A 27,359-nucleotide genomic window follows, 5' to 3' on the forward strand; every position below is an offset into this window, starting at 1 on the left:
AAAAACAAATTTGTGATAATTAATTCCGCTAGTTAATTAAACAATTAAAACATGGCCTCAAAATTTTGAATATCTATCGCATGTCGCGTTACAGACACCCGGGAAGTAGGACAAATTTAAGGATCTCGGCGAAGTCGATAAGGCCTATGTTCAACGTAACTTGTATCACCTGACCGTATAACTTTTAGATTCTCACTCATTCAACCAAGGGTTTCGCGTTATTTGATTGTTTTTGTCGGCGATTTAAATAAATGTTGGGCTCACAGGTTTGAAATCAAATTAAGATTGAGAAGGACATTTTAATAACTTAAATCTAATATTTTACGAAAACATTTAGTTTAATGTCTAATATCTATCTGTATCACTATATCTAGTGACTTGTGGTGGCTTAAATCAAACCCCACTTCGGTTATTAGAAGTTGTTTATTTTTTATTTTTTATTATGTCTCAATAAAACTATGATGCAATGTCTCAATAAAATTATTTTCATATTTCTCATCTGTGATTTGTCTTTTATTAGATTCATAATGAGAAATGTTATCGATATAATTTGTTTATTTAACGTTTTAGCTTAAGTTTACGTATAAAATAAACAATATTTTTCAAACTACGGGTGTTTAAATTGAAAATTCGTATATTTAATAAAAAGCTATATGTGACAAGTTCAAACCCACATTACGTAATACTTGAACGCATTTCAGTATTTTAGTGTAGTGACAAAAAAAGAAATAAAAAAAGCAAATAGTCACTGGCAGACGTAATTGACAACATAGTAGGGAGTTATAAAATAAAATAATAAAAAAATATATATATTATCAACAGATTTATTACAAAAAAAAATATATTAATGATTATCATCTAAGCGAGTCCCTTCGCAATGAACGGCGAAGGGACACGATTAAATTACAAAAAAAAAAAATCTTAATACACTTAAACAGTTCCAGGCATTCTGAATGCGTTACAATAATTTTACAATCAATCATACAATTTGAAAAAAATCTACGTCCAAATAAAAAAAAAGTCCATTCATTCACTCACTCACAACAATATAGTAATAAACATGTAAATATATTTCATTACTCTGGTTAGAGACAATGTCTGCATGATTTTTGGTGTTCCCGAGTACATTAACCCTACTTGTACATTTGCTTTGTTAGATCCAGTTAAACAAATCTCTATCACTACAAGTCATCCCCTCATCCACTTAACCGATACTTTACACATAATTTACATATTCCTTTTTTAAATCCAACACAACAATAAGTCTGTCAATGTTCGGTCCGCTGGGCAGCCAATGGTGTTTTTCCCGCGGAACCCTCTTAATCACATTTCATAATTCATAACACTATCACAGCGTGTCATGTAACATTGGAATGGACTATGGACTGATGTTGCATATAATCAGACTCATAAAACAAGTGAACCGTGGATTCTAAGTTAGTGTTATCGTTTTAACATTAAATATTCACAATAGTAAATTTCTATCAAATGAAAGCTATTAAACAATTAAAATTTTCTTCTTTAACATATCTTAGAACTACAGCAAACGAATTAAGGCATTTCTTTCATATATTCATGTTACATACATTCGAGTTCATAGAAATTATTGTATTATTGTTTTTTTTATATATATTGACGACATGTTTCTGTCCCACATAATTTGTCCTGATGCAAAACATGTTTAAAACTTTTTTTTTTTTAATAAAATCGCTTTATCCCCTCATTGAATGTCCAAGTCGCCTACAATAAAACCCAGCCTTTTTAATTGCATTACAGCACTATACATATTTGGTCCAAAATGTCTACAAACTCGAATCGCACACTTGCTTGGCTCAACCAAACCCGAGTCACCCAGCTTCATTATAATTTAACATTATAGTTTTATTATAAATTATATAGCATCCGTTTCGAACTGCGGGCCTTTCGTTACTGTGATAGGCCCGTATGTTTCGTTTTGTTCTAATTTTAGCACTTGATGCTTCTTGAGCACTAGTAAACTGTAGAATTTTTGCGCCACCTAAGAAGGAATAAACAAAAAATATATATATAATAATAATAATAATACAAAGAAAAATTAAAACTCATGAACTAAAAAATATATAATTATAGAAATTTATGTAACATGTACATTAAATAAAATACAGAGAAAATAAAATATAATAATAACGTCCTGTGATTGTTCAACTAGGAAATGTGTATTTAAATATTTTTTGTAGCTCATTGAAAATTTTTACCCGTAATGGAACAAAAAAAAATCCTTTATACTATTTTATGAACAAGCCGGTTTTTCTAAGACAAAATTTCAAAGTCACTTAAAAAACGCCACCTAATGTCACCCATATTAGCTTTGTCAAAACACAATTGCCATTGATTACACAAGTTCCGAAATTATTTACATAACTCATATTAAATTGACATACATATGTTTAAAAATTATTCTATCACACATACGTGATGCAACTTCCCTTTATGTGTAATTTAGACACTTTACTTATAAATCATTATTGTATTTCCAAATTAATATACATAAACTTTAATACACTTCGTGTCATAGTGTGTATGCGATGGTTTCCTACAATCTGCTTTAATACTTAATCTATTAGAACATTATTAATATCATTCAAAATTTCACATATAAATCCTCATGTATCTCCTTGACTATAAATGTACCTAAATCCTCATGTATCTCCTTGACTATAAATGTACCTAAGTCCTCATGTATCTCCTTGACTATAAATGTACCTAAGTCCTCATGTATCTCCTTGACTATAAATGTACCTAAGTCCTCATGTATCTCCTTGACTATAAATGTACCTAAGTCCTCATGTATCTCCTTGACTATAAATGTACCTAAGTCCTCATGTATCTCCTTGACTATAAATGTACCTAAGTCCTCATGTATCTCCTTGACTATAAATGTACCTAAGTCCTCATGTATCTCCTTGACTATAAATGTACCTAAATCCTCATGTATCTCCTTGACTATAAATGTACCTAAATCCTCATGTATCTCCTTGACTATAAATGTACCTAAATCCTCATGTATCTCCTTGACTATAAATGTACCTAAATCCTCATGTATCTCCTTGACTATAAATGTACCTAAATCCTCATGTATCTCCTTGACTATAAATGTACCTAAGTCCTCATGTATCTCCTTGACTATAAATGTACCTAAGTCCTCATGTATCTCCTTGACTATAAATGTACCTAAATCCTCATGTATCTCCTTGACTATAAATGTACCTAAATCCTCATGCATCTCCTTCACTATAAATGTACGCAAAACATCATAGCCCTGTAACCTTATTAGCTAGAAATTCATCTAAATTCTCACTTATCTCCTATATTAAACTAAACATACCTGTTTCCTATTATTATGTCTCGGCGCCAAGTCGGTGAATGCCAGCATCATGCCCGCAGCCAGCTTGGGCCTCATGACAGCGAACAGTTGTGCAGCTCTTCTGTTAAGGACGCGCTCTTCAAACTGCTCCTCCGTCTCACCAGCCTCACGAGCGTCACTGCCACCTTCCTCCGGCTAGAGATATTGGAAAGTCCATATAATATAATCATATCCTTAACAAGTCAACCGTACAATACATTTTTAAGACCTCTTTACTTCAATTTTAATATAAATGGCGAATTTCCGTATACTTTTAAATTAATTTATTAGTTTCAATAATTTTCTGTATAAAAATGCAACAAATGTTGACCTTATTCTTCTCAAAGCTCAACAGAAACTTAGAAATGGCAAGTTAAAGGAAATTTTTTAAAGCGAATCATAAATTTTGTTAGCATTCAGACTATATTAACGCTTACATTTTCGACGCTGAGCGGCAAGTCGTAATCATGTTGCGGACTCTGCTGGCCGTGGTTGTCGTCGTATCCTAGATTGGTCATTTGCATGCCGCTCTGTAACAAACGACCAATTTAATAATGTATAACTGTAATACATTTAAAAGACATGTTCTATATCTTGTGTACTGTACTGTTTGTGTTGACAATCAACTTACATATTTTATCATTATCAAAGTATATATATATTTTATAGGACATATACATATATTTTACAAAGAAAAGAACTGATGGTTCACTCTTAACCTGGATTTAACTATGAAATAGTCATAATTATATAAATCTGTATCTGTATATTGTTTTATCCTCTCATACCTGGTAATCAGGGTGGTCCAGGGGCAACGGCAGCGGGTCCATTGGTCCTGTGTGAAGGTCGTGCGAGTGCTGATGATGCGCCAGCGGCGTTGCTGACAGCAGCGGGTGTTCGCCACCCATCTGAGGCATCATCGGCAACTCCATCCCATGCTGCAGCATGCCGTGCTGCAAACCTGTGAACGCCAGACGCGTTAGCCTTATATACATAAATAAATATACATATATTTATAAATCGAAACTTTATCAAACAATTTTTAGAACCTATTAGAAACTATATTTCAGTGCTTGGATGTGGTTAAATTAGTGATATATAGTAATAAAAATCGGTCAAGTAAATTTCATTTCATTAATTTTTTTAGCCCCACTGTTTACAGAAATATTTCAAATTCCGATTTAGATATGTGACATAAAATTGTTTTAACATTGAAAATCTACATTCCAGAAATTCGACAAGACCAACCTGAAGGTGTCATACCGCCGTGTTGCAACCCAGCGGGGGTCATACCACCGTGCTGTAGTCCAGCCGGGGTCATACCGCCGTGACCGAGTCCGGCAGGGGTCATACCACCGTGACCAAGGCCGGCCGGAGTCATGCCGCCGTGACCCAATCCCGCCGGGGTCATGCCGCCGTGACTCAGTCCAGCAGGCGTCATACCGCCATGACCAAGCCCGGCTGGAGTCATACCTCCATGACCGAGACCCGTCGGTGTCATTCCTCCATGACCGAGACCACCCGGTGTCATACCACCGTGATCAAGACCCCCTATGATAAAAAAAAATAAATATTATTAGTCTAATAATTTGCATTTAGGCACCTAAGTCATAATTACATAAGTCACATAATACACACAAGTGGCATTTATATAAACATAATTGTTTACATATTAAATGAAAACCCGTCAAAAACAAAAAAGTTTCTACTAAATTTTTACATCTAATAGAGCTTTGTAGGATACCAAATAAACATAATTTGAATTTATTTTTAAATAATAATAATTAAACGAGACAGATGAAGTTCTGAATAATTATATAGCTCTCTATATTAAAAACTATAGCAAACCTGGTGTCATTGAAGCATGATGTAACCCAGCCGGAGTCATACCACCATCTAATCCTAAGCCAGGGGTCATACCGCCTGGAGTCATTCCACCAGACATCATACCTGTTACAATACGACATATTATACAATTAGAGTGTTTGTTTTATTGAACAGAAATCAAGAACTGTCAAGTAAGATTTTTAAACTCTCATCAACATAATAACTCTTTTTACTTGGAGAGTTAAAATAGACTAATCTAGCACATGTAATAATTAATAATATTTTTTATTGATACAAATTGAACATACCAGAATGCAAACCAAGATCCGGTTGATCTCCATGGTGCAGTCCCGCGGGAGTCAAACCGCCTGAAGAATTTAAACAAAATTAAAATTCTATTACATTTTAAGTGATATTTAAGTTTGAATAACATATAAATGAGAAGAAAATTCAGAATACGAATACGAGTATTAATACGAATGGGAAATATAGAATGAAATTCATAGACATGAGAAGGACTCCACCTGCCATATCACCTTTCAATTGCTTTTATTTGCACATTGATAAATTTTCATTCTAGGAATTTCTATTTGAACAATAATTGAAGTCATTAACATTAAAAAATATAATATTAATAAATATAATGAATCAGAAAATAGTACTAAAGTGTATTGTATTATTTCTAAAATATGTTTTAAATTATCTGAAAGTTGTTTGTATGATATACCTGGTGTCATAGCGCCGTGTGGTAGACTGCCAGGCGTGATGCCACCCTGAAGTAATGTACCCGGAGTCAAAGGACCCAGGCCGCCTGGGGTTAGAGGGGCACCCAAAGAAGACAGCATACCTATAATAAAATTATTATTATTATTATTATTAATAATACAACAATAAAATATTAATGGTAATTATTATCATATATAAATCCACTTTAACATAAAAATAAACGTTTCAAGTAAAGTCAATTTACAAATGAATACAAATCACTGATTTACTATACATAGTTATATACATATGTACACAAGGCTCAAATACAGGAAGTTGATTTTAGAGCCAGTTAATATTATAAAAAAATTATTAAGAATGGAAAGCATTTTTTGTCATTATGAATTTCACTTAGCAGACAGTCTTATGGAGTTAATATATATTTTTGTTAGATAGTTCCTTTAAATAATACGATTATAAAAACTTTTGGTGTGTGTATTTACAGTGAATGTTTAAAAAATATTTAATATATGAAAGTGTCCCTTATTAGTAATGATATAAAGACAATATACAAAACAAGTCACAAAGTTGATAGATGCATACACAAAAATATGTTAGACTCCAAGATACGTTTCCTTTTAATATGTTGATTTAACATGTACACAACATAAAGGCTGAAGTGGCAATCCCAGTTTCCAAAATTAGTTAAGACAATATTATTCTCACAAAATAGTTAATAACTAGAGAGAAAAAAATACTAAAATTACCAGTATAGTTAAAAAACTTTACTCCTTTGTGTGTAATGTAAATGGTGTTAAATATATAGTTACATATGTGTGTACACATTTATGTCTTTTGGTATGTACATGTGTTAACATATATATATATATATATATATATATATATATATACATATAAATATACATTGGTTGTCATCGAGAAAGCTTTTAAGACGTTAGGCTGCCAATTTCAATAATAATTGTTGTATTAATGTAGATAAAAATGTATATGTATATGTGTGTACCTGGCGTGCCGGGTGCTTCGATGTCTGTCTCGTGTCTGGGCGACTGCGGCGGCGTACGATCTCTTTCCTCTAATCGGTTAGTGCACAGTTAGTGAAAAGCATCAAAAGATTAAACACATGTTAGAAGAAAGCTTCACAAGTACACATTAAAGCATTATGGTGCGTGTGAAAAAGCGACATTTGATTTAATACACAGTCATCGTTCAAGAATACCATAAAGGTTTTGTTATTGGATGAAATGAATATTAGTCGCGTATGGATTGTATGGAGTTTCATAGAATCATTCTTACCAATAGATGGTTCATACTCTTGGGGTATCGGAGTCGGAGGTTCCAATTCTGCTTGCGGAGGAGGCGCCGGCGTTTCGGGTGGATGAATACTCTGTAAAAGATTTATATGAAGTAATATAAATTATTATGCATAAACACGTTTTATTTCAACACTATAAAATGGCAAATAATAAGGTATGATCAAATAACGGATATTTGAATCTTACAAACCCGTAAAATCAGTCAATCTTGTATCAGACTGTATTATATGATTCTTTTATATGGGAACAGACAATAAGCACCGTGTGTCTGTTAGAAAACTGTCTGTTAAAAATATCTATAACTGACAATCTTTACTATTTTTTTTACTATAACTTATAAACTACATACTATTTTGATGTCCAAGCTGAATTACTTTAAAGTTCAATTGAAATCTGTCACAGTTTTTGAGTGAAAGGTTAACAAACATATATACATATATATACAAAGCTACGCGTTTATAACATAGGTATATAAAAGAAATATATAAGGAGTGACCAGTACATCGTCATGTCTCCGCTTCCGCCCGGCCCTTCTCGCGACAGGCGGCTCGGGATCAGGTGAACGTACCGCCTCTTCAGGCTCGGGTTCCATACGTTGTGCTAGATACTGCTGGTACTTCTGTAAAGTGAACACAATCAATTATTAGAACATATGTAAGACGGCCCATACATCTACAATAATATTGCACAATATAGTTGATTGTACTATATTTTTTAAGTGTAGGGATAATATTGAAAAATTGAACAATGATTGAACAGAAGTTTGAGCGAGCTTATATTTTATTTCGCAATATTTTTTCAGTTCAGTTTTGAGCGATTGTGATCAGTTCGGTCCGTGAATGGATTGTCTATCTTATTGCATTAACTGAAGTTAGATGATGTATTGTTCACAATAAATTATGTTTAATATATAAAAGTTTACCTTAAACAACACTCTGGAGGGTATAGGGATGGCGGGGAGAGTGAACAGTTTCTCTACTCCTCCGGATTCCTTCCAATGCATCAGTCTTCTGGTGGGCGGAGCCAAGTCCAAGGTTATAAGGATATCTGACGTGTTACTCAATTGATTCTTCATTTCTTCCCCTGATATGTTTTTAGTGTCGTCTACAATGAGCTTGCGCTTGCGTTTCGTTTTAGTAGCACCTGGAAATATCATAGACTTGTTATCACATAATGTTGCCAAAGAGAAAGAAGCGAGCGGAACGCTTAACTGGCGCGACTCGGATAATTCATCCATGGAGATGATCTCGGCAACCGAATTTCTGATCTAGTAGAGGTTTTTTGTTCGACAGCCAAATTATCTGAGGTGGTTTTTATCTCAAAAATTTTTTGATCAGACCGCCAATTTAAATTTTAGCTATTGTCCAAAAAGCAGACCGCTTCAATCATATTGCACTGAACGTAATTTTTTTTGTCCGATGCGAGATGGAATTTCAAAAGTGCATCTTATAGTATATATTAGATGCATATATAATAAATAGATAACAATTACTGACCTTTAACCACAGTGGCGTCTACAGGCGCTAAGGCAAACGATTCTTCATCATTCTGTTGCTGAGCTGAAGACTCTGCGGCCGGCGCGGGAGGGACGGCTTCCTCGTTTGGAGTTTCCTCCGCGGGGACCTCTTGATCCACCTCCTGTTAAATGATATAACAAATTATATGTTGGCGTTTTACCATATATTATATTATATAAGAAATTATGCTTGTTTGAATCACAGACATAGCCATAATAGTTTTATAAATATTATTGTCAAGTATTATTAATTGAAATTAAAATATCATCACAGTAGTACATAAAAAAAATTATGCAAATAAATTAGCTACGTTTTTTAAATATTCGAGACAGGCATGAAAAATTAAAAAAAATAATCACTACAAATTTATCAATATTACCATAGGGCGGACGGAACTCGGTCTCGGCGCCGCTGGTGGCGGCATCAGTGCGTCGTCACCTCTCGCCTCCTCGCGGGGAGACGTCCATCTGATAAACGAATAAATTATACATTTTATGCAATTTAAACATTTAGTTTCGTCACACGTATACCGTAAACCAGGTATTCCACGTCTTTGTCGCGGAATCCTCAAGTATGTTAATGCTCTGGGGCTATTTATTTTTATACGTATATTAATAAATTACTATGAAGTTTCATAAAAAACGTCTAGTATTTTAATATATTTGTATATTTTCATATTAATAGTATTATTATAATTGCTACCCATCAACGCTTTGATCCCAATTTGTGTTAAACGTCACATCTTTTTGTTATTCTACTTCTATTATTGGAGCCTTCTCTTTAAACTCTCAATTTTAGATAAGAATTTCTTGCTCGTAAAATCAAGATTTACACTTCTGTGAATGTCATAATTGTTTTCCAAGGTTTCATCTTAGAGCTAAATATGGATTAAGGTAAGCTGGTAATTCATGCTGCACAGGTCCTGACAATGATAGCTATATAGTATATACGAATAGATTGTTTGTCTGTTTGTGCACCATTTTAGGAAAATATATATATACATATATATTAGTGTACAGACCCGTGCTGTTCGTGTTGTGGCGACGTCCTATCGTCTCCATGTTCGTCGCCGGTGGAGTGTGGTGATGGTGGTGCATCATAATGCATATCGTCATCCGAATCCGCTGCCTCCGAGCCCACGCCCCCCGCAGCTTCTATCTCCGCCTTAACAAATAAATACTTTAAAGAAACTCAGAAATTCATAATAACTTGTAAGTATTTATCTTTACAAAGATTTCCCTTTATAAACTAACGAATCTTGATTTTTGTTAGGACAAATGTATACAAGGCGATTGTACTATTCAGTATATTGTCTGAAGTTATTAATCCCCCCAAATATGTCTGGACAATATGGCGGTAAGACATATTGTGAGTATACCTAAAATATTCTTTTTAGAATTTTGTTGCCTCTAAATACATTTTTGTATCATTATCGTTAATAACATATATAAATATAAACACCTGCAATGACTGTGGTTGTGCAGATGTGCCAGGTAGACCAGCGTTAGCACCACCGGCAGAGCTACCGGCCGTTACATCACCAAACAAATCCCCTTCAAACAATCCACCAGCATCTGTAAAGGGATTACATTTGTGAACATTTAAGTATTGTATGTTAGAAATATTTTTAATATATGGGTTTAGTCTAATTAATGTATGAATATTTCAGGAACATCATAAACTAATGATATCAAGAATAGAATTGGCAAAAAGTAGTCTTTATATTAAGATTATATTGTAAAGAATTGCTTTTATTATAGTGTACATTGTATGTTAATGACCAGCTTTAACATAATAATTATTTTATAAATATATCAATAAAACTCACGTCCAAAATCTCCCACATCTCCAATAGTGCCACCAAAACCATCATCCATGGGTCCGTTTGGTGCAGCCTCCATACGCGGCTCATGAGACGCTGGTGCTAATGTTGGCACCCCTGCATTATTACTTGCGTCTTTTCCACCCAACTCTAAAGATGAACCATCCGCAAACAGTAGATTACTCTATGAAGTGAATTTACTTGTTATTGGGCCATTCCAAAATGAAATATAACAAAATAATGTTTATTATATGCTGGTTGAATAGTATTACCTGTTCTAAGCCCCCTTCATTGCCGATAGCTTCTCTCATAATATCAGGGTTATCAGTATCAAAACCCATATCACCGAATCCATCATCATGAGTAACAAGGTTCAATGAACCATAATCCTCTCTCATAGTAATCTCTTCAGCTCTTGATTGATTTAGAGAAAACTGGGCCTCAATGTCAACCTCACTGAAAAATAAAATGCAATTATTAGGAATACTATTTTTAATATTAGATGTTTTGAAAAGAAACATATGAAGTACATTTTAAAACTTTAAGACTGTCAAGCCCAAATCAGCACAATCATGTATAAGGACAATTTACAAACACAAAACATTATGAGAACTAAATATAGAGTCATAGAAATATATATTTTTTTGCAAAATAAAAAGAAAAAAAATATTTTTAACGATACAACACTGCCTGTTCACTTAGGTTTATTCTATTATAATCAACTTTATCAAATAGTTAACTCTTATTGGAAATAACAAAAACTTACTTTAACTCGGGCATAGCGGTGTCAAAGTCGTGGAAGACTTCAGGCAATGTAATTGCATTCATGGCTGCCTCTCTGTGTTCTTCGGGCAAGTCCACCATTCCCGGCCTAAAGGCCATCTGAAAATTACCCTCTTCAATATGCAAAAACAATGCTTAGTATTTGGTCATCCTCAACAAGACCATGGGAGTCCATAAGGACAATTTTGCTGCAGATTTGTGGTATAAAACGTTTTAATACCCATATTTCAAGTGCACTTACAACAAATATAAGTTTTCTTATGTTTGATTTCTATGACTAATACAAAGCATTAATAAGAATTAAAACTAATGTTCGGGTGTTCTACAATAACTAACAACTAACCTTGATCTTAACGAAGGCTTCATTACAGTCCTGCAGTAGGTACTTGGCTTTCCTAGAGTAGATTCTCACCACACCCAATAATAAATGGCCAGATGTACGCAATGCCATTTTAACTTTTGGCTTCAAAATGCCGTCCACCGACTTCTCAATATTCGTCTCGAATACATGAGCTTTAGTTAATTTCTTATCCCAGTGAGCCGCCAACCAAATTTTGGCCAATGGGCCTTTTTTGGCCAGCACAAAATGTGCGTAAAACATTGTATCACCTCACTTAATGTGAACAGTTACATCAAATCTGTTCTGGAAATAATAATTATCGCTTTAATAATGTAATTCTTTACTAGATACCCATTAACAAAACACAAGTTGATGAAACGATTATGGCCAATTTGGCGCCCATTCTACTTTTTTACCAACTGCAACCTATTAACAATATTTAAAGGGATAGTTATAAGATAATTCACTCTCTCCAGAAATTTCACAATATTTATAGAAAGTTTAGCAATAATTAAAACTCACTTTCAGCTTAAAAATAATAAAAGTGTTATTTCACATACAAATGAATAAACGTAAACATGACAACAATTACGCTTTCAAGATGGCGGCGTGCCGTTCTTAATTCATCGAACCGTTGTATTCGTTCAGAAATCTTGGATAAAGAGGGGGTATACAGATATCGATTACATTCGTCACTTTAACTTTGTAGCTAGATGTGAAGGGTATTATTTAAGGTTAAAAAGTGCGTATAGCCCATTCTTCAAAGACTTCGTAAGTTTATTGCAGCAATTCTGTTTTTGCTAATATTTTTGTTTATATTTTGTTTTATAATTTTATTGTTTTGTTAACAAAAGTATATAAGGAAACGTATTTAATTTCTCCAAAAACATAATAATACGCGCAAAAATTTAAATAAACAAAGCGCTTACCATTTTAAAAATATATATATATTAATTTTACTCACTTCGTATAGACTTTGAACTAATATTCTCGCATTGTAATACATCAAGTGTAACCGTCTAATCGATAGAAATGGACGCTTACATGATATACATTTTATGTCTATATAACCGTCAGACACTATACAAAACCAGAAACATATACATTACTTTCCAGTTACAAATATTTAGGATATAATTGTCTCTCGCTTTTTCATTTAAATGAAAATAATCACTCATTTCGTTTTATAAAATTATTTTCGGTAATATAAGTTTGTGAAACGATACGCCTACAGATGGAAGGCATTTTAACATGCGCTATTTTGTGACATGCGCAGAAAAACCTGGTACTTATCGATCCTGTAAACGCCTTCGACCATTTTTGTGGTATGATATAGATATAACAGTCTTCTCATATTGAACTTAGAACTCAATACAGATGCACCATCAAACACATTTTCCTTCTTAACCTACCCTCAAAATCTGATTTTGTTTCCATGAAGGTGTCTCTAAGGTCTGTATTTTGCGTTTGCGAATATTTTTAGATGCATCAAATTATTTTTGAATTCAAGATTAATATAATAAATTAGAAATAGCTAAAAAAAATGCTAGTATTAACGCAAAATATCTGGGTTAGAAATTTTAAAATGCCATTCATAAAAATAATATATAATATCATGAGAAAAATATCATTAACTTAATAATTATATATTTAGAAAAATGAACAGGCAGTTGTATCGTTAAAGTATTTAATAAAAATATAAAAAGATAGTACTTATAATTATTTTTTTTTTTATAAAATTTAAAAAATTGTTAAAAGTACTCACCTATTCCTAATAATATCATCGATAAATTCAATCACCTCTTCTTCAAGTAGCATAACGAAAATTTAATCTTTTCCGTCTTGTTAATGCTAATATAAGCCAGGAATAAAATTTAAGTGAAAACAAATTAAGATTCATTTAAGCTACTTTAATTTTAAATACTCTCTATCGTATCTATCTCTTATAAAGCCATAATTTTCTCAGGATACCGCTGTTGTACCGTCCGGTCCGTCGAAGCTCATCAATCGAAAGGACCGTAAATCATATCATATTTATTGAACTGCATAAATGTTGCCAATTTCGTTTAAATTTTAAAACTATTTTGAATATCGTGGACCACTAGAAACCATTTTGTTTTGTGACGTGACTGTTTTATAACGCAAATTTCCCATAATTGTTAATTTATTATAACTATACAATTTATATTTGTAATATGTTTTCTTAATTAAAGGGATTTTTTATAGAATGTGAGCTATATAATATGTCTTTGCATATATAACATAAAACTTTAAGTAATTAATTAAAAGAAAGAAAAATAACATTAATCGATATAATTTGTAAAAATGATCTTAATATTTGCAATTGTAGATATGGCTTAATTATAAATTTATAATATATTATAACTATGGCAATAAAACCATCAACGTCAACTTGTTCTGACAGCTAGCGTCCTCCATTTTTATATAGATTTGGTCAGTTCTCTTTTCCGGTTTACCTGTGGAGTACGCGAGACGTATGTGAATTTCTATCTTAATTTATCACCGTTTTGATATGAATTATTTCACTTTTTCTTATCGTTTTGGTGTCTTTGTTAAACATAGTTCTTATTTTAACGTCTATTTTTATTATTATTCTAACGGATAACCTCGATTCCAGAATGTTTCCATACGGCATGTCATTTGGAAAGGGTGATCCCTTTCTGTGGCCAGACCGATGATGTGACTTCTGATCAATTTGTATTGATTTTGTTGCTAGGTCTGCCACAGGCACGCCAAGATGGGCGCTTACAGATATATTCAAGAGTTGTATCGTAAAAAGCTGAGCGATGTTATGCGTTTTCTCTTGCGTATCAGAGTTTGGCAATACCGCCAGTTGACTCGCATGCACCGCGCTCCTAGGCCTACTAGGCCCGACAAAGCCAGAAGATTGGGATACCGCGCTAAGCAAGGTCAGTTATCTTTAACTTCAAAACATAGTCTCGGGATTTACATTTACGTTCTTTGAGGTTAAAGATGCTTCTTACGAAGATTTGTAGCTAAAACTAGATATTATCTTTCAGGTTTCGTCATCTTCAGAATTCGCGTTCGCCGTGGTGGCCGTAAGCGCCCAGTCGCTAAGGGAGCCACCTACGGCAAACCCAAGAGCCACGGTGTCAACCAATTGAAACCAACCCGTAACCTACAGTCTATTGCTGAGGTTTGTCGATCTCGATTGTTGGTTATTGTTTTATATAACCTATTGTCATAAAAGTATTTATGTTATATTACTTAATTCACAGGAGCGTGTCGGCCGTCGCTGTGGAGGTCTTCGCGTACTTAACTCATATTGGGTAGCACAAGATTCCTCATACAAATACTATGAAGTCATCCTCGTTGATCCTTCACACAAGGTAAATATTGGTAGTGCTTAACTTCCCACCAACAGTATAAATAAAAACTTGTCGGAACCACGTGTTAATTACATGGTTTGCGATATTTTTAATGATGATCAATTTGTCATGCACCAATCTGAAGATTCTTGCTGAATACTCACCTACCTGTATATCTGATACATCAAAACTCTAAAATCTTTATAAAATTTTGTCTTTTCCATACTATAATACCTCTATTATTACAGGCTATACGCCGTGATCCCAAGATCAACTGGATCGTGAACGCGGTTCACAAGCATCGTGAAATGCGTGGTCTCACTTCCGCTGGAAAGAGCTCACGTGGTCTCGGCAAGGGTCATCGTTACTCTCAAACCAAGGGAGGTTCACGCCGCGCGGCCTGGATCAGACGCAACACATTGCAACTGCGTCGCAAGCGATAAACAAACACACATTGTGGCTGTTGACTTGCTATTTGATTATATTTGTATCATCGAATGGCAAGTCAATGGTGTAATAAATATAATTAAAAAAAAATCGCATTTTCTTTATCAGCATCTCCTAATGTTGTATCCAAACTAAGAGGATGATATTGTAAGTATTCATAAAGCAATTAGTTATTTTATCTTAAGTATGTAGTATTAAAGTGTATTTATATTCACAGATTTTCAACACTGAGCTGCGAGGCTTCATTAAAGGTGAATATGAAGTTTTTGATGTATGATAATAATAGTTTTTTTCCTCAATCAATGATGATACAATGCGTTATGACTGCGCAACCATGATTACCACGCATTTTGTAACTTCCTTGGATGGCTGATTTTAAATTTAATACAAACAAAAAACTTACTTTGAAATATTACACACTTAATCTTTATTTTTATTATTTTCAGATTTAAGTTTGGTGTTTCGAGGATATGCATTGAAAAGGTAATTTCCTGAATTTACTAATTAATATTTAAAATAATGGCTATTTGTTCCAAATTCACATCAACATTCCTGTTAATGCTATGTTAATTCGAAACTGAATTTGGATAGATTAATTCCCGTCTAGGTGAGGCTATTGTTACTCTCATTTCCAATATTCCTCAATCCGGCGAGATACAAGAGTCTTAAATTACTTTTCTACATATTTTCTAATAACATCAATCTCATACAAGTTTTCTTTTTTTGCAGGTTTCACAGCATCTGCAGAATATTTCTTTTTCTTGTAAGCCATAGTACTAAATAAAGATTATTTATTAAATTGTGGGTTTTTATTGCCTCCACTCCTTATACCCGAAACATTTCATTTAAATGTATACTCGCGAAAGTTTTAGATATCATTTTGTGAACTACTAGTACGGACTCGCAATCGCTAGTGTAATCAGACATTTTCATTTCGTCTGCCCTAGGTCACGGATGCTGCAAAGTAACGGAAACATGGTGAATATGTAGCTAAAAATATTAGATTTATTTAAATGAATTATTAATTTCAAAAGAAAAATCTTGAAAAAAAAATTAGCTCCTTAATAGATCCGCACTGTTGGTGTTTCATGTGACATGCAAAGCCGAAGCTCAAGTTCGATGCTACTTATAAATCGTCTGGTATTGTATTAAATATTTTTTTTCTCATTTACCACTTCAAGAAAGATCATTCCAGTGCATTCGTTGTTGCAGCTATATTTCTCAAACCCGAGGCAAAAAGTACCTATATAATATTGTAATTTGTAACTGCCTATGGAATATGGAAACCTGCTTTGTGAGCTGAATGTCAAAACAGAATTTATTTATTATTATCAAAAGCTGATTCTGTCCGTCAAAACTTGACATCTACTCCATAGACAAAGGAAGAAATAATTCTTGTTTTATTTTTTATTCTATATCTTCATTCGCTCTGTAATCGTGGAATATTTTGCCACTGTCACTTGTTTTTTCAGATAATTCTCCATTCTAAGAAGTAAAAATAAAAGGTAAGGTATGTATAAACTCTATAGTTTCAATTTATGATATAAAATTTCGTGGACTTGCATATCTTTAGAGTCCAATTTTTTGTCATATAAACGAAAGCCACGGATCAATTAGACTTTAGAGAAACAGTAGACTAGAAAATATGCCTTTGATACGATCATGCACGAAGAATTTTAAATGTAAAACTAGGAACTACTTTCACAATTATTTTTTTTGGTTTTAATCTTGACTGTAGCTGTTAGACCTATTGGTTTTGACAGCGTCACCGGGAGGGGTGGGTGGCCCGATGGGGCAAACACATTTAATTCGGGCCCGAAGGGCCCACTTTCACAGTGCAAACACGTAGTAGTATGCATGAGAATAATGAATTTTATATGAGCAATATAGATAGTAAAATTCAACATTATAGAAACAGATTTGTGTTTACAAATTGCAATTCAAATAGACGTCAAATCTAAATAGGTGTCTAGTTAATTTGTAATTATGTCATCAAAATACACATCATTCCTTAACTTTAATTCGATAGTAAGTTTTTGTCAAGAAAAAACAACATCAAAAATTTTCAATTTATTTCATTACAACCTTATAAAATAAATAACGATAAAAAGTTAAGCTGAAATAAACATGAACTATCAATTTTTAACTATTTATGAATCAATAGATACAAGGTATAAAACAGAGTAAGTTTACCCTAACCATTATTTAAAAAATAAAATAAAAATATTAACGTAATAGTATTTACATTCAATCTAACACAAATTTTTTCGATATTATAAAAGCGACCCGGTTTTGCCGGCAAGTAACAGATAAGAACACCTATTATTCTTAATAAAAAAATAAGTCTCCAAGCTAATGTTGCAAGATGGTTATTTGGACGCCATTTTGTAACAAATGAAAATAATTAAATTGAGAACTTTGTGCTTGTTCGGAAACGGATATTATGTTGTACATTATTTTTACATTTAATTCTATATAAACTATTATACTATTCACATTTCAATATACTAATATATGTTTAATATTGTAGTATTACATCCGGAAATTACATCTATCACAAGATCTTTTAAGACATTTACATAAAGCTATGAAAGCGACATTAAGTATGTTATTGGGGCAGATTATATATATTGAATTACGTTAAAAATCTTTCACATTACAAAAAAAAATATTGAAAGTAATTTTAGCCCATGGTATAACATAATATAATTTTCTTAGGGATACTAAAATTTAAATTCAGTTGTTCGCTACTGGCTGCGCGGGACGTCGTTCGAAATAGAATGAATCGGATAAATAAAGACCGAATATAGCAACACTGTAAAACACCGTCAGACCGAATAAAGCGACGCTGGCGCTGGCAGTGAACATGTTCGAATACTCGCACCTGCAATTATAGATGTTATTATATTATGTTACATGTTAATTATATTTCTTGAAAATTTAAGAATTATATACATAAGAAATACAAAGGAATCTTTTCTGACTTATTTATATGTTCACATAAATATATACATATTTATATATTCGTATCTCCTTCACGCATAAACTACTAATTAGATTTTGACGAAACTCGATAGTTATGTACCTTAGATATCGAGATAGGGCAGAGTATAACTTATCCTTAGTTAATTTCGTTTAGTTGCTACGGGATCGCAGAATTATAGATGAATATTGAATGAAGTTACGTGACACGAGCTATAGAGGTCGCTGCCGATTGGTTAATATATCTATAGTTTTAACACCTAATAATTTTCTCTGTACTTGTTGAATTCCAGGAATAAGAAATCGCGGTCATAAACTAGTAGATTTATAAACATCTTCACAAGTTTATAATTTACGCAGCAGTTTTTTTTTACTAGAACTAGAAAAATAGATGTGATGACGTAATTACCTGAAAAACCATACGATAGTAAGAGCAATGGAGACGAGCGTCATTAGAATGTTCTCCAAATCCCAAGAACGTTCCGGGGCAGCCTCCGAGCCCACACTTTGACCCTCCACTGATGTAGGGTTAGACGTTTGCTGAGGGGATCAAAATTACCAATAGATACTTCTTAATTATTGTGTTAGGAGACCTGTTGCGGTGTTGTGTGCTATCCTGTTCAATCTTGCCTTGGAGATACCCAAATGAGAACAAAAATACATTTCATATGTAATAGGGAAATATAAAGTTTTCTAATAAAATTAAGAAGTACCCCAAACAGGAGACTGTTGTTATATAACTCGGGACAAATTTTTGTATTTAAAAAAACATCTCCTTTGACCTTACTGTAAGATCATGTCGAATGCATACTTTTTCTTGGGATGTGTTTTGTATATGCAAATGTGGAACAATAAGTCCATAGAAAGAAATATTACATTAGAAATAAAACCCACGAATTGCAGACATGCAAAATATAGCCATATGCAAAAACCATAATCGGGCAAATTTTTTATAAAGCTCAGATATAAGGAACTGATATTATTTATACAAATTTAATATGAGTCACTGGTGAATTTAAAAGACTAAGAAGCAATAGTTTTATTTTACATATTTTAAATATTTATTGACGAATAGCATAAAACAGTATATAAACACAATAACAGTCACATTTAGTGCAGTTAAAATATTGAGATTTTCTCTTACTCTAGCATTATTTTCTAGAAATTTTTGCTTAATCATTTTTAATATACAAATACATGAAACGTATCATAGCATAGGCAGCCTACATTATGACTTGGACAGCAAAAAATTATTTGAGCTGAAATAATAAATTTATTAAGTGCCACAAATATTATGTTACCGTCTGTAACTTTTTTGTTAATTTCGATAAACTAGATGCTCTTAGCGACACCTTAACACTATCCCAGTCTAACCAATCCATTATGCTATGGGTTACAACCTGTATAAACATATCAATTAAGCTCAACCAACGAATAGATCTACATGGAGGGTACATTAAGAGGTTCTACCTGCGCTGGTCTCTGTCTCTTTGGATGTACGAGGCAGTGGACCACGGCCCGGTGATGAAGACCACAAGCACGCAGCGTGGCGGCCTCGTCACCCAACACACGCCCTCGGAAGATCAGACGAACGACGCGCTCTGAACACAACTCCTCAGCGAAATGACGTCTTCAAAGAGATATATACACTTGATGAACTCGGAGAAGAATGTTCATTTATATAAAAAAGTTATCAAGCTTGGATCCGCAGAGAAAATTATGAATTTTTTTTATCATCATGGGCCCAAGTGTTTCATTGTCATGAGGCTTAATTTAACTACAACTAACTGTTTTTTTTTGTGACAGCTTCACTATTGTTTTCCAAATAGCATCTATTTTCACTAAATTATAATAATAAAATTCTAACTGCACATCAAAGCTGTTTTTGTGAGAAAGTATAACTTTTATTTTACAACATACTTAAGAGATTGTTAAAATAAAAAAATAAAAAATTGTATTATGAATCCATTTAGAGATCACTCATGGGTCAGAGAGTACGTAATAGATAATATTATTAGATAATTTTGCTCAAAAAATTTAAATTGAGGAATCTATTAAACCATGAAATGCATCAACAACGAGCTATGAGGCGAAACCTCTCGTCCATCGCGTTGCAGGGAGAGGAGCTTCAACAGTGGCTGGGACTTGCAACCCAGATGTAGGTTTAAGGGGCCCCTATGTAACGCGCGTTAAACGCTCACCTCCACCGTTCAAGCTCGTCTCTCTATCTAACCGAATTTGAAGCTAGACATTTAAGTAAACGAAACGTAAAAATTCCACGAAGTACGAACCTCTTAAAGTCCTTCAGGGGCTCGTCAAGACTACCCTCGACTTCTTTCAATGTATCATTCAGATATTTCAGCTTGATCAATATTCTGCTTTCACCTGGAGTGTCATCAACTGAGGTCCCAGCAGTTTCCTGTTCACCATTGCCAGATGTCGGTTCAATATTTTCATTATCTTCCTTCTTAGGTCCTTCTTTATTGGCATTTGGTTCTGGAATTCAGCTATTTCATTTACCATTACCCAAAAAAACGCCCAATGGATATTTACACAACAATCTAGAATTATTTATACTTGAAGAACCTTTCAGTTATAATGAGTTCTAAGATTTTTGCGAGTTATATTCATTTAAATGAAACTAGTATTTTTCGGATAAACTACGGGTGATTTATTTTTGTGAAATTCACATCTCGTCTGCCCGTGATCACGGTTGCCGAAAAGTAACCGAAACGTCGGGAGTATGTAGTTTTTTACATAAATAAATCACGGGTAGTTTATCCGAAAAATACTAGTTTCATTTCAGTTATGTTGGCACTGAAGTAGAGTCAACTTTCTTGTAGGTCCCATGTATGAAATAAATCATGACCAACTCATTATTACTATGAAATCAACATGAACAATCAATTTTGCAACAATATGACTTAAGAACATCTTATAGTTCAAGAAATAATAAATCATAGCACCTCTAAGCATATATCTCAATTTTGTTATTGCCTAGGTCCTAAATGCTTTTCTATATAACAAACCCTCTTCCTAGGTTCCAACAGGAGGATTAATCTTACTAATGTACCGATCCCAGAATAATACTAGTGTTGCCCCACCGTTCCGTCTGTAACATGTGCATCCTGGAGGCGCGTCAGCCTCCATAGCGCTGACGATACTGTTCATTTCTCTTATCTGATCGCTGCTCGCTGGTTCCGGTTCTTCGAGGCTTTCGTTTTCTTCACTACGGTTTTCGGACGTTGTCTGATTACTCGGTGGAGCTGGAAGACAAAATTACTCTTTATAACATAGTTACAATGAAAGTTATGTGATCTAAAATTTTCGCAAGTTTTATTCATTTAAGCACAATGAAAATTCCCTATCAGATAGATAAAAACAATTGATTTATTTGATAAAATCACATGCATAAATACACTCGTTAGCTCTATAGATACTCTGTGTTACTAACAATAAGAAGTACATCCATTGATCTGCCAGCAAATATTTAGAAAAAAAAAAAAATATGATGTATTTTAAATTTCTGAACTATAATAATGGAAAGTTTTTCTTAGCCTACGGCATACAGAGTATTACGAGATGAGTTCAACGTAACAGAAACTTAATTGATCTCACCTCATTCATGATGTAGCGATTAACTTATGTAAACGTTAAATATATCTTAAACTCGTAACTATTAGTGCATACAAAATTAATCAACAGTTTTAAGTGTCAACAGTCAAAACTATTCTTAATTAATATAAAATGTTAACTTTATCGCTTTAAATTGTTGTTCCAAACAATAAAAAAAGTTTAACTTTCACTGAACAATCAAATCTTATCTTAAATATAATCTTTTCGACAATTATTTTTTAAACTGTGGTTCTAAGAAAAATGTACGTATTAAATTTGAAATATTTTAATGCGTATTATTGGAGTTCACTACAAATACTACATTACCACCTATCTAAGCACCTGTTTACAAGTAATGTGGCAACCCTCACAATATTTCCAAATAAACTTACCGTTCCTACCAACCACATATTATCATGCTTAAAGAGGAATAACATATAATTTAAAGACATATGTGAAGACTAGTGCTTTAAGTGTTTAAAAGTAGGCTCATCAAGTTATATTACCAAAGTTAGCATAATATATTTAGTCCCCATTTATGATAAATGAACCTAAATGCCTATGCCTATTCACCCCGTCTGACGTCATGTGACGCCCGTTATTTGTTTACTGTGATGTAATGTCTATGGTATTCCACTAACAATGTATTCTGCGGTAAAAGTGTAGCCGATGGTTATCCAACATGGCCATATCAGCGTCAACAATGCTGTCCATTTCCTGTAGTGGTATAACTCTATTGTCTCTGGTAACACTGTTCGAACTGACGTTACCTGCCACTGGCGATAAAAAAAAAATAGTTATTCAATCAGCTCTTATAATATAATAATGCAAAATATCAGCCATTTTTATTTTAAATTTTTATAAAAGATTGAAGTGGAAAGGATATTAAAAATATTAATGATTTATCACAGCACAAATCTTACATACCTACAGCTGTAGATGTCGACGCCTGATTGGTGTTCTGAGACGTGGTTACGTTAGTTCCTATAAGCAAGAATATTTTTAACACAATTAAGAGTTTAATAATATGTATATAAATAAATAAAAATGGGACGTCTGTTCGAAGTTATAAATAAATGTGGATAAAACAAGGACATACAACAAAATATTATTTTTTTATAATTTTTGACTGTCTGTCTTTGTTCTGGCTTTCTATAGCAGATGGACTGATTTGAACGACATATTCACTGTCAAAACAGCTGATATAACACGTAACTTATATCATAATTATTTAAGAAAATTTTAATTGATATACAAAAAATAATTACGAGCGAACAAGTAGCGGGCAAACGGTAGTATAAAACATAACAATATGACGATGATACCAACGTGACAACATATTAACAGTGACAGGATGGGCACGGGATCTCATAACCAGTACGGTCCGGTATCTATTAGGTCTTGCGTTAGTCGACCACCAGGCTAGCATGGCCACCACCACAACCAAAACCACAACAGCAAACTGCACCACCTCATCACCAACACCCTCTATAAGAGGCATTTTCATCTAGAAGCGCAACAAACACATTTTTAACGGCATTATTACATAACATAACACCCACACTCCAAGAACATTTCTTATTACTAACTAATTTCCTTTGTTCCATATTTGAAATTTGTTTTTAAATTACATAAACAGATGGTTCAAACAGATATAAAATATATTTATATATAGTAAATTTAAACTTCATTTAAGTTATATTATGTAAATAAAATGTAGCTAGCAATTACACGCATCATATAAATGAAGGGCAGATCCCTAATGAGCAGTACTACTTTGGACATAACAACATTCCTATTATAAATAAATACCATTTAAATATTGCTAGAATATTCTTTGTTTAATGTTTATAATAATTAAATAAATTTCTTCAAACAAATAAAATATATATATTAAAGTAAACATTTTTATGTAATTTGTCTAACCATTTATAATGATATAATTTTTTACTATTATATGCTTTATGATGTAGCAATAAAGTATAAATTAAAGTGAAAATGATAAATCCTCTACACAAATTAGTTTCAATATAAACCACCATATAAAATCTCATAATTACAGCAAAATTAACTTGAACTAAGCTACTTTTACAAACAATTGATTTCAGAGGTCTATATTAATTTTTTGTAAAAATTAGTTTATGGTAAACGGAAATAACAATAAAAATTATTTAAAGGTCAAGATATGACAACAAGAAATCCCTAAAGCTGCAGAAAATATATTTAAAGTAGAAAATTATGTGACGAATTTGAGTTTTTAAAATCAAATTTTAATTTAATTTATATGAAATATTAAATTTAATGGCATTTTATATAAATACTTTATCTAATGCTGAAAATCTTTATTACTTGAAAAGCCAATAATAATGATTAAATATTTGTAGCCTACTCTTAATCACAAATTAAAGAAAAGTCATTGAATTTATTACCAAAAACTTAAAATTTCCAACATAAAATAAGCGGTACTAATAATTTTTTTTTCTATAACTTATATTAACATATATATAAAACTTTGGATACCAATTTGTGTTAAATTAATAGCCATCTGTAATTTTTTTTTTTGAAAAGCACAAAGGCGGGAGTCATTAAAAAAAATTAAAAATTATTGTTTAAATTTTATTATGCGGTTATCAAATTACCAAATTAAATGTCATGTTTCATTAAAACAAAGATCAAAAAATTTATGTTAGAATTTATAAATTTAAAACATTACTTAATAGTTACTCGTTAACAGAGCAAGCGAGACCATTATTGTAAAAAAAAATATTGAATATGTAAGGAAAGAAATTAAAATATTGTATTAATTATTACAACATATGACAGGAATATTTTAAAGCCAAGGTGTGATTATTACATTATTTTTTTACATACAGTAACCTTGAATTGGAAGTAAATTGTAAAAATGTATTTGTGACTTATTTGGAATGATCTTAATATCAGAATTTTATCACTTTATTTTAAAACCAATAGATTCTATTCATTTTTATAGCCCTACAATCGGTTTGTAATGATGCTATTTTACATGTATATACTTTTAAAATAATTTCAAGGGTCACTTCTAGAAAAATTCTCCAATACAATTAAATGTAAGCAAAGTTCAAAGCAGACATAAATACATTTAAGGAACTCTAAAAAATGTCTTCATATAGCAAAGGGTTAACCTTATCAGGAATGATTGCTACATAATTACCAACCAATAGATATCAGCGAAGACTACAAAATAGAAATTCGTCCATCACTTTTAACTTTAATGAAAATATTTGCATATTCAGCAATTTTGCTTTCAAGGTCAGAATCTTGTAAACCATACTATAGGTAATGTATACATACCTGTTGACTACAGCTTTATCAGTTGATGAGAAAATAAGACTTTAGTATATCCGCTTCAAATCAGTAACGTAATATGAAAACATCTCGGATTCTAAAAACAAATACACGAATAAGTGAGTTAGACCTTTACAAGTAGTGATGCTATAGGCCATAACAGACACATTGCGATTTTAATTAATATTCATTTATAAATATAATTCGCACTAAAACTCACTTTAGCCAACAATAAATATTAAAAATTCAATTACAATATGCGCAAAACTATTTAGTACTACCCTATTGACAAATTAAACAAATTGACAAATTGACAGTCCGACTCTCGGGACATAGAATAAATATATAAAAGAAATGCTTAATCAATTATCTTCGACTATATAATTTGAAACGTAATTAAAACCGTTTCGTGTATATTAGAGATTTTTGTTTCTATTCTTGATATAAACTTTTAGTAAAATTATATAGATATATATGATTACTATAAATGCGTAGGTTGATTTATTTGTAAGTGCCTTTGTTTACTTTAAGCAGTAATAATGATAAGTGTTAAAGACTTCTTTATATTTATTTCCATTTGAGATTATTAAGCGACACCCTAATCTAGACACTACACAACTATTTAAGTTATGGTCACGATCTTTTTATTACAAATGCAGTGGTAGCCCTAACCTAACTAACATCTTATCCTTATACACCCAAGGGCCAAAAATATCATTTTGAAATTTTCAATTTAAAGTTTTTACTCAACAAGTATTGACCAGCAATCTTTTATAAAATATTTTTATACCTTACCTCATGTCTCTCAAAGCTGAATTACATAATGTGTCTAGGTGTTATTTTGCAGAATTTAATAAGGTTGCTAAGAAGAAGAAGAAGAAGAATTTAATAAGACCGCTATTACCATTATCAAGTATAGTAGCTGAATTACACAACTTTAGTATGATCGAAGAGTTCCAATGATTTTAAAAGTTTAGAAAAAAAGTCAAGCCGAGTCTAACTTTTTACTTTACACCTACGGCCGGGCCTGATATTTCTGTCTCTATAATATAGAATAATAAACGGGAGTTATATCTTAAATATTTTCGTAAAAAAAATTAAAATAGGTTTTTTGGACTTTTTGTTGATAAACAAATTTTCTACTCTCAAGAACTATTCATAATAACATGTTGTATCTTCACGATATATACGTATGTTATTCGTATGTTTTGCTATAATGTTTTAAGCACATTGTTAATTTTACATAATATATATAATGTAGCCAGTATTAATTTTATCCCATAATTTCCACCAATATTGCATCATCTCAAAACGTGCTACAAACGAAATCTCTTTAATGTTTATTTCATTTTACGCATTTTCTTATGCTGACAATTACATTGTAATGGAATTTTTCAAAGCGATATAAATTAAAAAAAAGATTAGTGTCAATATTTTTAGATCGTAACATTACAGTATTTATTTATCATAAAATATACTTTCACTCAAAAGTCACCTACTGTAATATCACATAAATTGAAACAATTTATAATAGGCATAAAACAGATCGCAATATGTCAAAACGTCATTCTTGTGAAGCGATTATGTATAAGGTCTTCAAATAAGACGTCACATCGAATATCTCACTTCCACTATACTCTTTTTACATAACTCTATCTCATCCCGGACTTGTTACTAAAATAGCAGTGTCAAATTTAAAACGGTCAATACTGATATAACTAAAATTCTAGACTCTTATTTCGCATTTCATCACTTGAGTTAAATCTCTTGTGCAGACGAGTTATTGAATTTATACATACGTTTTTTGAGAACATAAAAGTGCGTTTTGGAAGTTAATTATTTTAAGTTTCAAATAATTTAATTAATCCTTAATACCGAAAACTGTTTTGTTTGATCATCGGTCTTGTGACTGTTAAATTGATTAGATCTCT

At 32.2% G+C, this 27,359-nt stretch overlaps 3 protein-coding genes across 13 annotated transcripts; 1 reads left to right on the forward strand and 2 right to left on the reverse strand.

Annotated features, from left to right (window-relative positions):
* Positions 1-808: 808 nt before the first annotated feature.
* Positions 809-12,361, reverse strand: LOC116769270 (double-strand-break repair protein rad21 homolog). Of its 2 annotated transcripts, XM_061527541.1 has the most exons (21): positions 12,233-12,361; positions 11,714-12,013; positions 11,354-11,469; positions 10,860-11,043; positions 10,594-10,771; positions 10,227-10,339; positions 9,787-9,929; positions 9,145-9,232; positions 8,745-8,886; positions 8,171-8,391; positions 7,751-7,867; positions 7,229-7,319; positions 6,939-7,007; positions 5,937-6,056; positions 5,518-5,577; positions 5,231-5,332; positions 4,631-4,933; positions 4,171-4,343; positions 3,820-3,912; positions 3,365-3,538; positions 809-2,017 (listed from the first exon to the last, which is right to left on the reverse strand). In XM_061527541.1, the coding sequence occupies exons 2-21, from the start codon at positions 11,969-11,971 to the stop codon at positions 1,892-1,894; spliced, it is 2,871 nt and encodes a 956-aa protein (XP_061383525.1). In that variant the 5' UTR covers positions 11,972-12,013; positions 12,233-12,361; the 3' UTR covers positions 809-1,891. The 2 variants fall into 2 exon arrangements, with proteins under 2 accessions (XP_061383525.1, XP_061383528.1); XM_061527544.1 differs by lacking the exon at positions 6,939-7,007.
* Positions 12,362-14,074: 1,713 nt separating this feature from the next.
* LOC116769094 (large ribosomal subunit protein eL15) lies at positions 14,075-16,306 on the forward strand. 7 transcript variants are annotated; one of them, XR_009753613.1, is made up of 8 exons: positions 14,075-14,205; positions 14,448-14,640; positions 14,752-14,888; positions 14,971-15,081; positions 15,309-15,654; positions 15,725-15,758; positions 15,954-15,990; positions 16,237-16,306. XR_009753613.1 is itself a non-coding variant. In XM_032660093.2 (5 exons), the coding sequence occupies exons 2-5, from the start codon at positions 14,469-14,471 to the stop codon at positions 15,501-15,503; spliced, it is 615 nt and encodes a 204-aa protein (XP_032515984.1). In that variant the 5' UTR covers positions 14,075-14,205; positions 14,448-14,468; the 3' UTR covers positions 15,504-16,306. The 7 variants fall into 7 exon arrangements, 1 of the variants encoding a protein (XP_032515984.1); XR_009753610.1 differs by having other exon boundaries at positions 15,309-15,758; XR_009753612.1 differs by having other exon boundaries at positions 15,954-16,306.
* A 1,256-nt stretch (positions 16,307-17,562) lies between these two features.
* LOC116768991 (transmembrane and ubiquitin-like domain-containing protein 2) lies at positions 17,563-25,789 on the reverse strand. Of its 4 annotated transcripts, none has more exons than XM_032659947.2 (10): positions 25,649-25,788; positions 25,435-25,525; positions 23,434-23,611; positions 23,032-23,088; positions 22,746-22,880; positions 21,594-21,755; positions 20,781-20,985; positions 19,960-20,119; positions 18,899-19,029; positions 17,563-18,391 (listed from the first exon to the last, which is right to left on the reverse strand). In XM_032659947.2, the coding sequence occupies exons 3-10, from the start codon at positions 23,609-23,611 to the stop codon at positions 18,244-18,246; spliced, it is 1,176 nt and encodes a 391-aa protein (XP_032515838.2). In that variant the 5' UTR covers positions 25,435-25,525; positions 25,649-25,788; the 3' UTR covers positions 17,563-18,243. The 4 variants fall into 4 exon arrangements, 3 of the variants coding, with proteins under 3 accessions (XP_032515838.2, XP_061384468.1, XP_061384475.1); XM_061528484.1 differs by having other exon boundaries at positions 21,555-21,755; XR_009753737.1 differs by having other exon boundaries at positions 18,373-18,391; positions 18,899-19,114; positions 21,555-21,755; positions 25,649-25,789.
* Positions 25,790-27,359: the final 1,570 nt, after the last annotated feature.

Source organism: Danaus plexippus, chromosome 5 (assembly GCF_018135715.1).
Source record: "Danaus plexippus chromosome 5, MEX_DaPlex, whole genome shotgun sequence".
In the NCBI taxonomy this organism is placed as follows: domain Eukaryota; kingdom Metazoa; phylum Arthropoda; class Insecta; order Lepidoptera; family Nymphalidae; genus Danaus; species Danaus plexippus.

Excerpts from the sequence above, each read along its gene's own strand:
- LOC116769270 (XM_061527541.1), bottom strand. The coding sequence starts at position 11,971 with ATGTTTTACGCACATTTTGTGCTGGCCAAAAAAGGCCCATTGGCCAAA. Across the intron at positions 11,044-11,353 it reads ACCGCTATGCCCGAGTTAAA|TGAGGTTGACATTGAGGCCC; the intron begins GTAAGTTTTTGT and ends TTTATTTTTCAG. Across the intron at positions 9,930-10,226 it reads CACAACCACAGTCATTGCAG|GCGGAGATAGAAGCTGCGGG; the intron begins GTGTTTATATTT and ends TTATTTGTTAAG.
- LOC116769094 (XM_032660093.2), top strand. The coding sequence starts at position 14,469 with ATGGGCGCTTACAGATATATTCAAGAGTTGTATCGTAAAAAGCTGAGC. Across the intron at positions 14,641-14,751 it reads GGGATACCGCGCTAAGCAAG|GTTTCGTCATCTTCAGAATT; the intron begins GTCAGTTATCTT and ends ATTATCTTTCAG. Across the intron at positions 14,889-14,970 it reads ACCTACAGTCTATTGCTGAG|GAGCGTGTCGGCCGTCGCTG; the intron begins GTTTGTCGATCT and ends CTTAATTCACAG.
- LOC116768991 (XM_061528484.1), bottom strand. The coding sequence starts at position 23,611 with ATGAAAATGCCTCTTATAGAGGGTGTTGGTGATGAGGTGGTGCAGTTT. Across the intron at positions 23,089-23,433 it reads CACTGTTAATATGTTGTCAC|GAACTAACGTAACCACGTCT; the intron begins GTTGGTATCATC and ends TCTTGCTTATAG. Across the intron at positions 20,120-20,780 it reads CCCCTGAAGGACTTTAAGAG|ACGTCATTTCGCTGAGGAGT; the intron begins GTTCGTACTTCG and ends ATCTCTTTGAAG.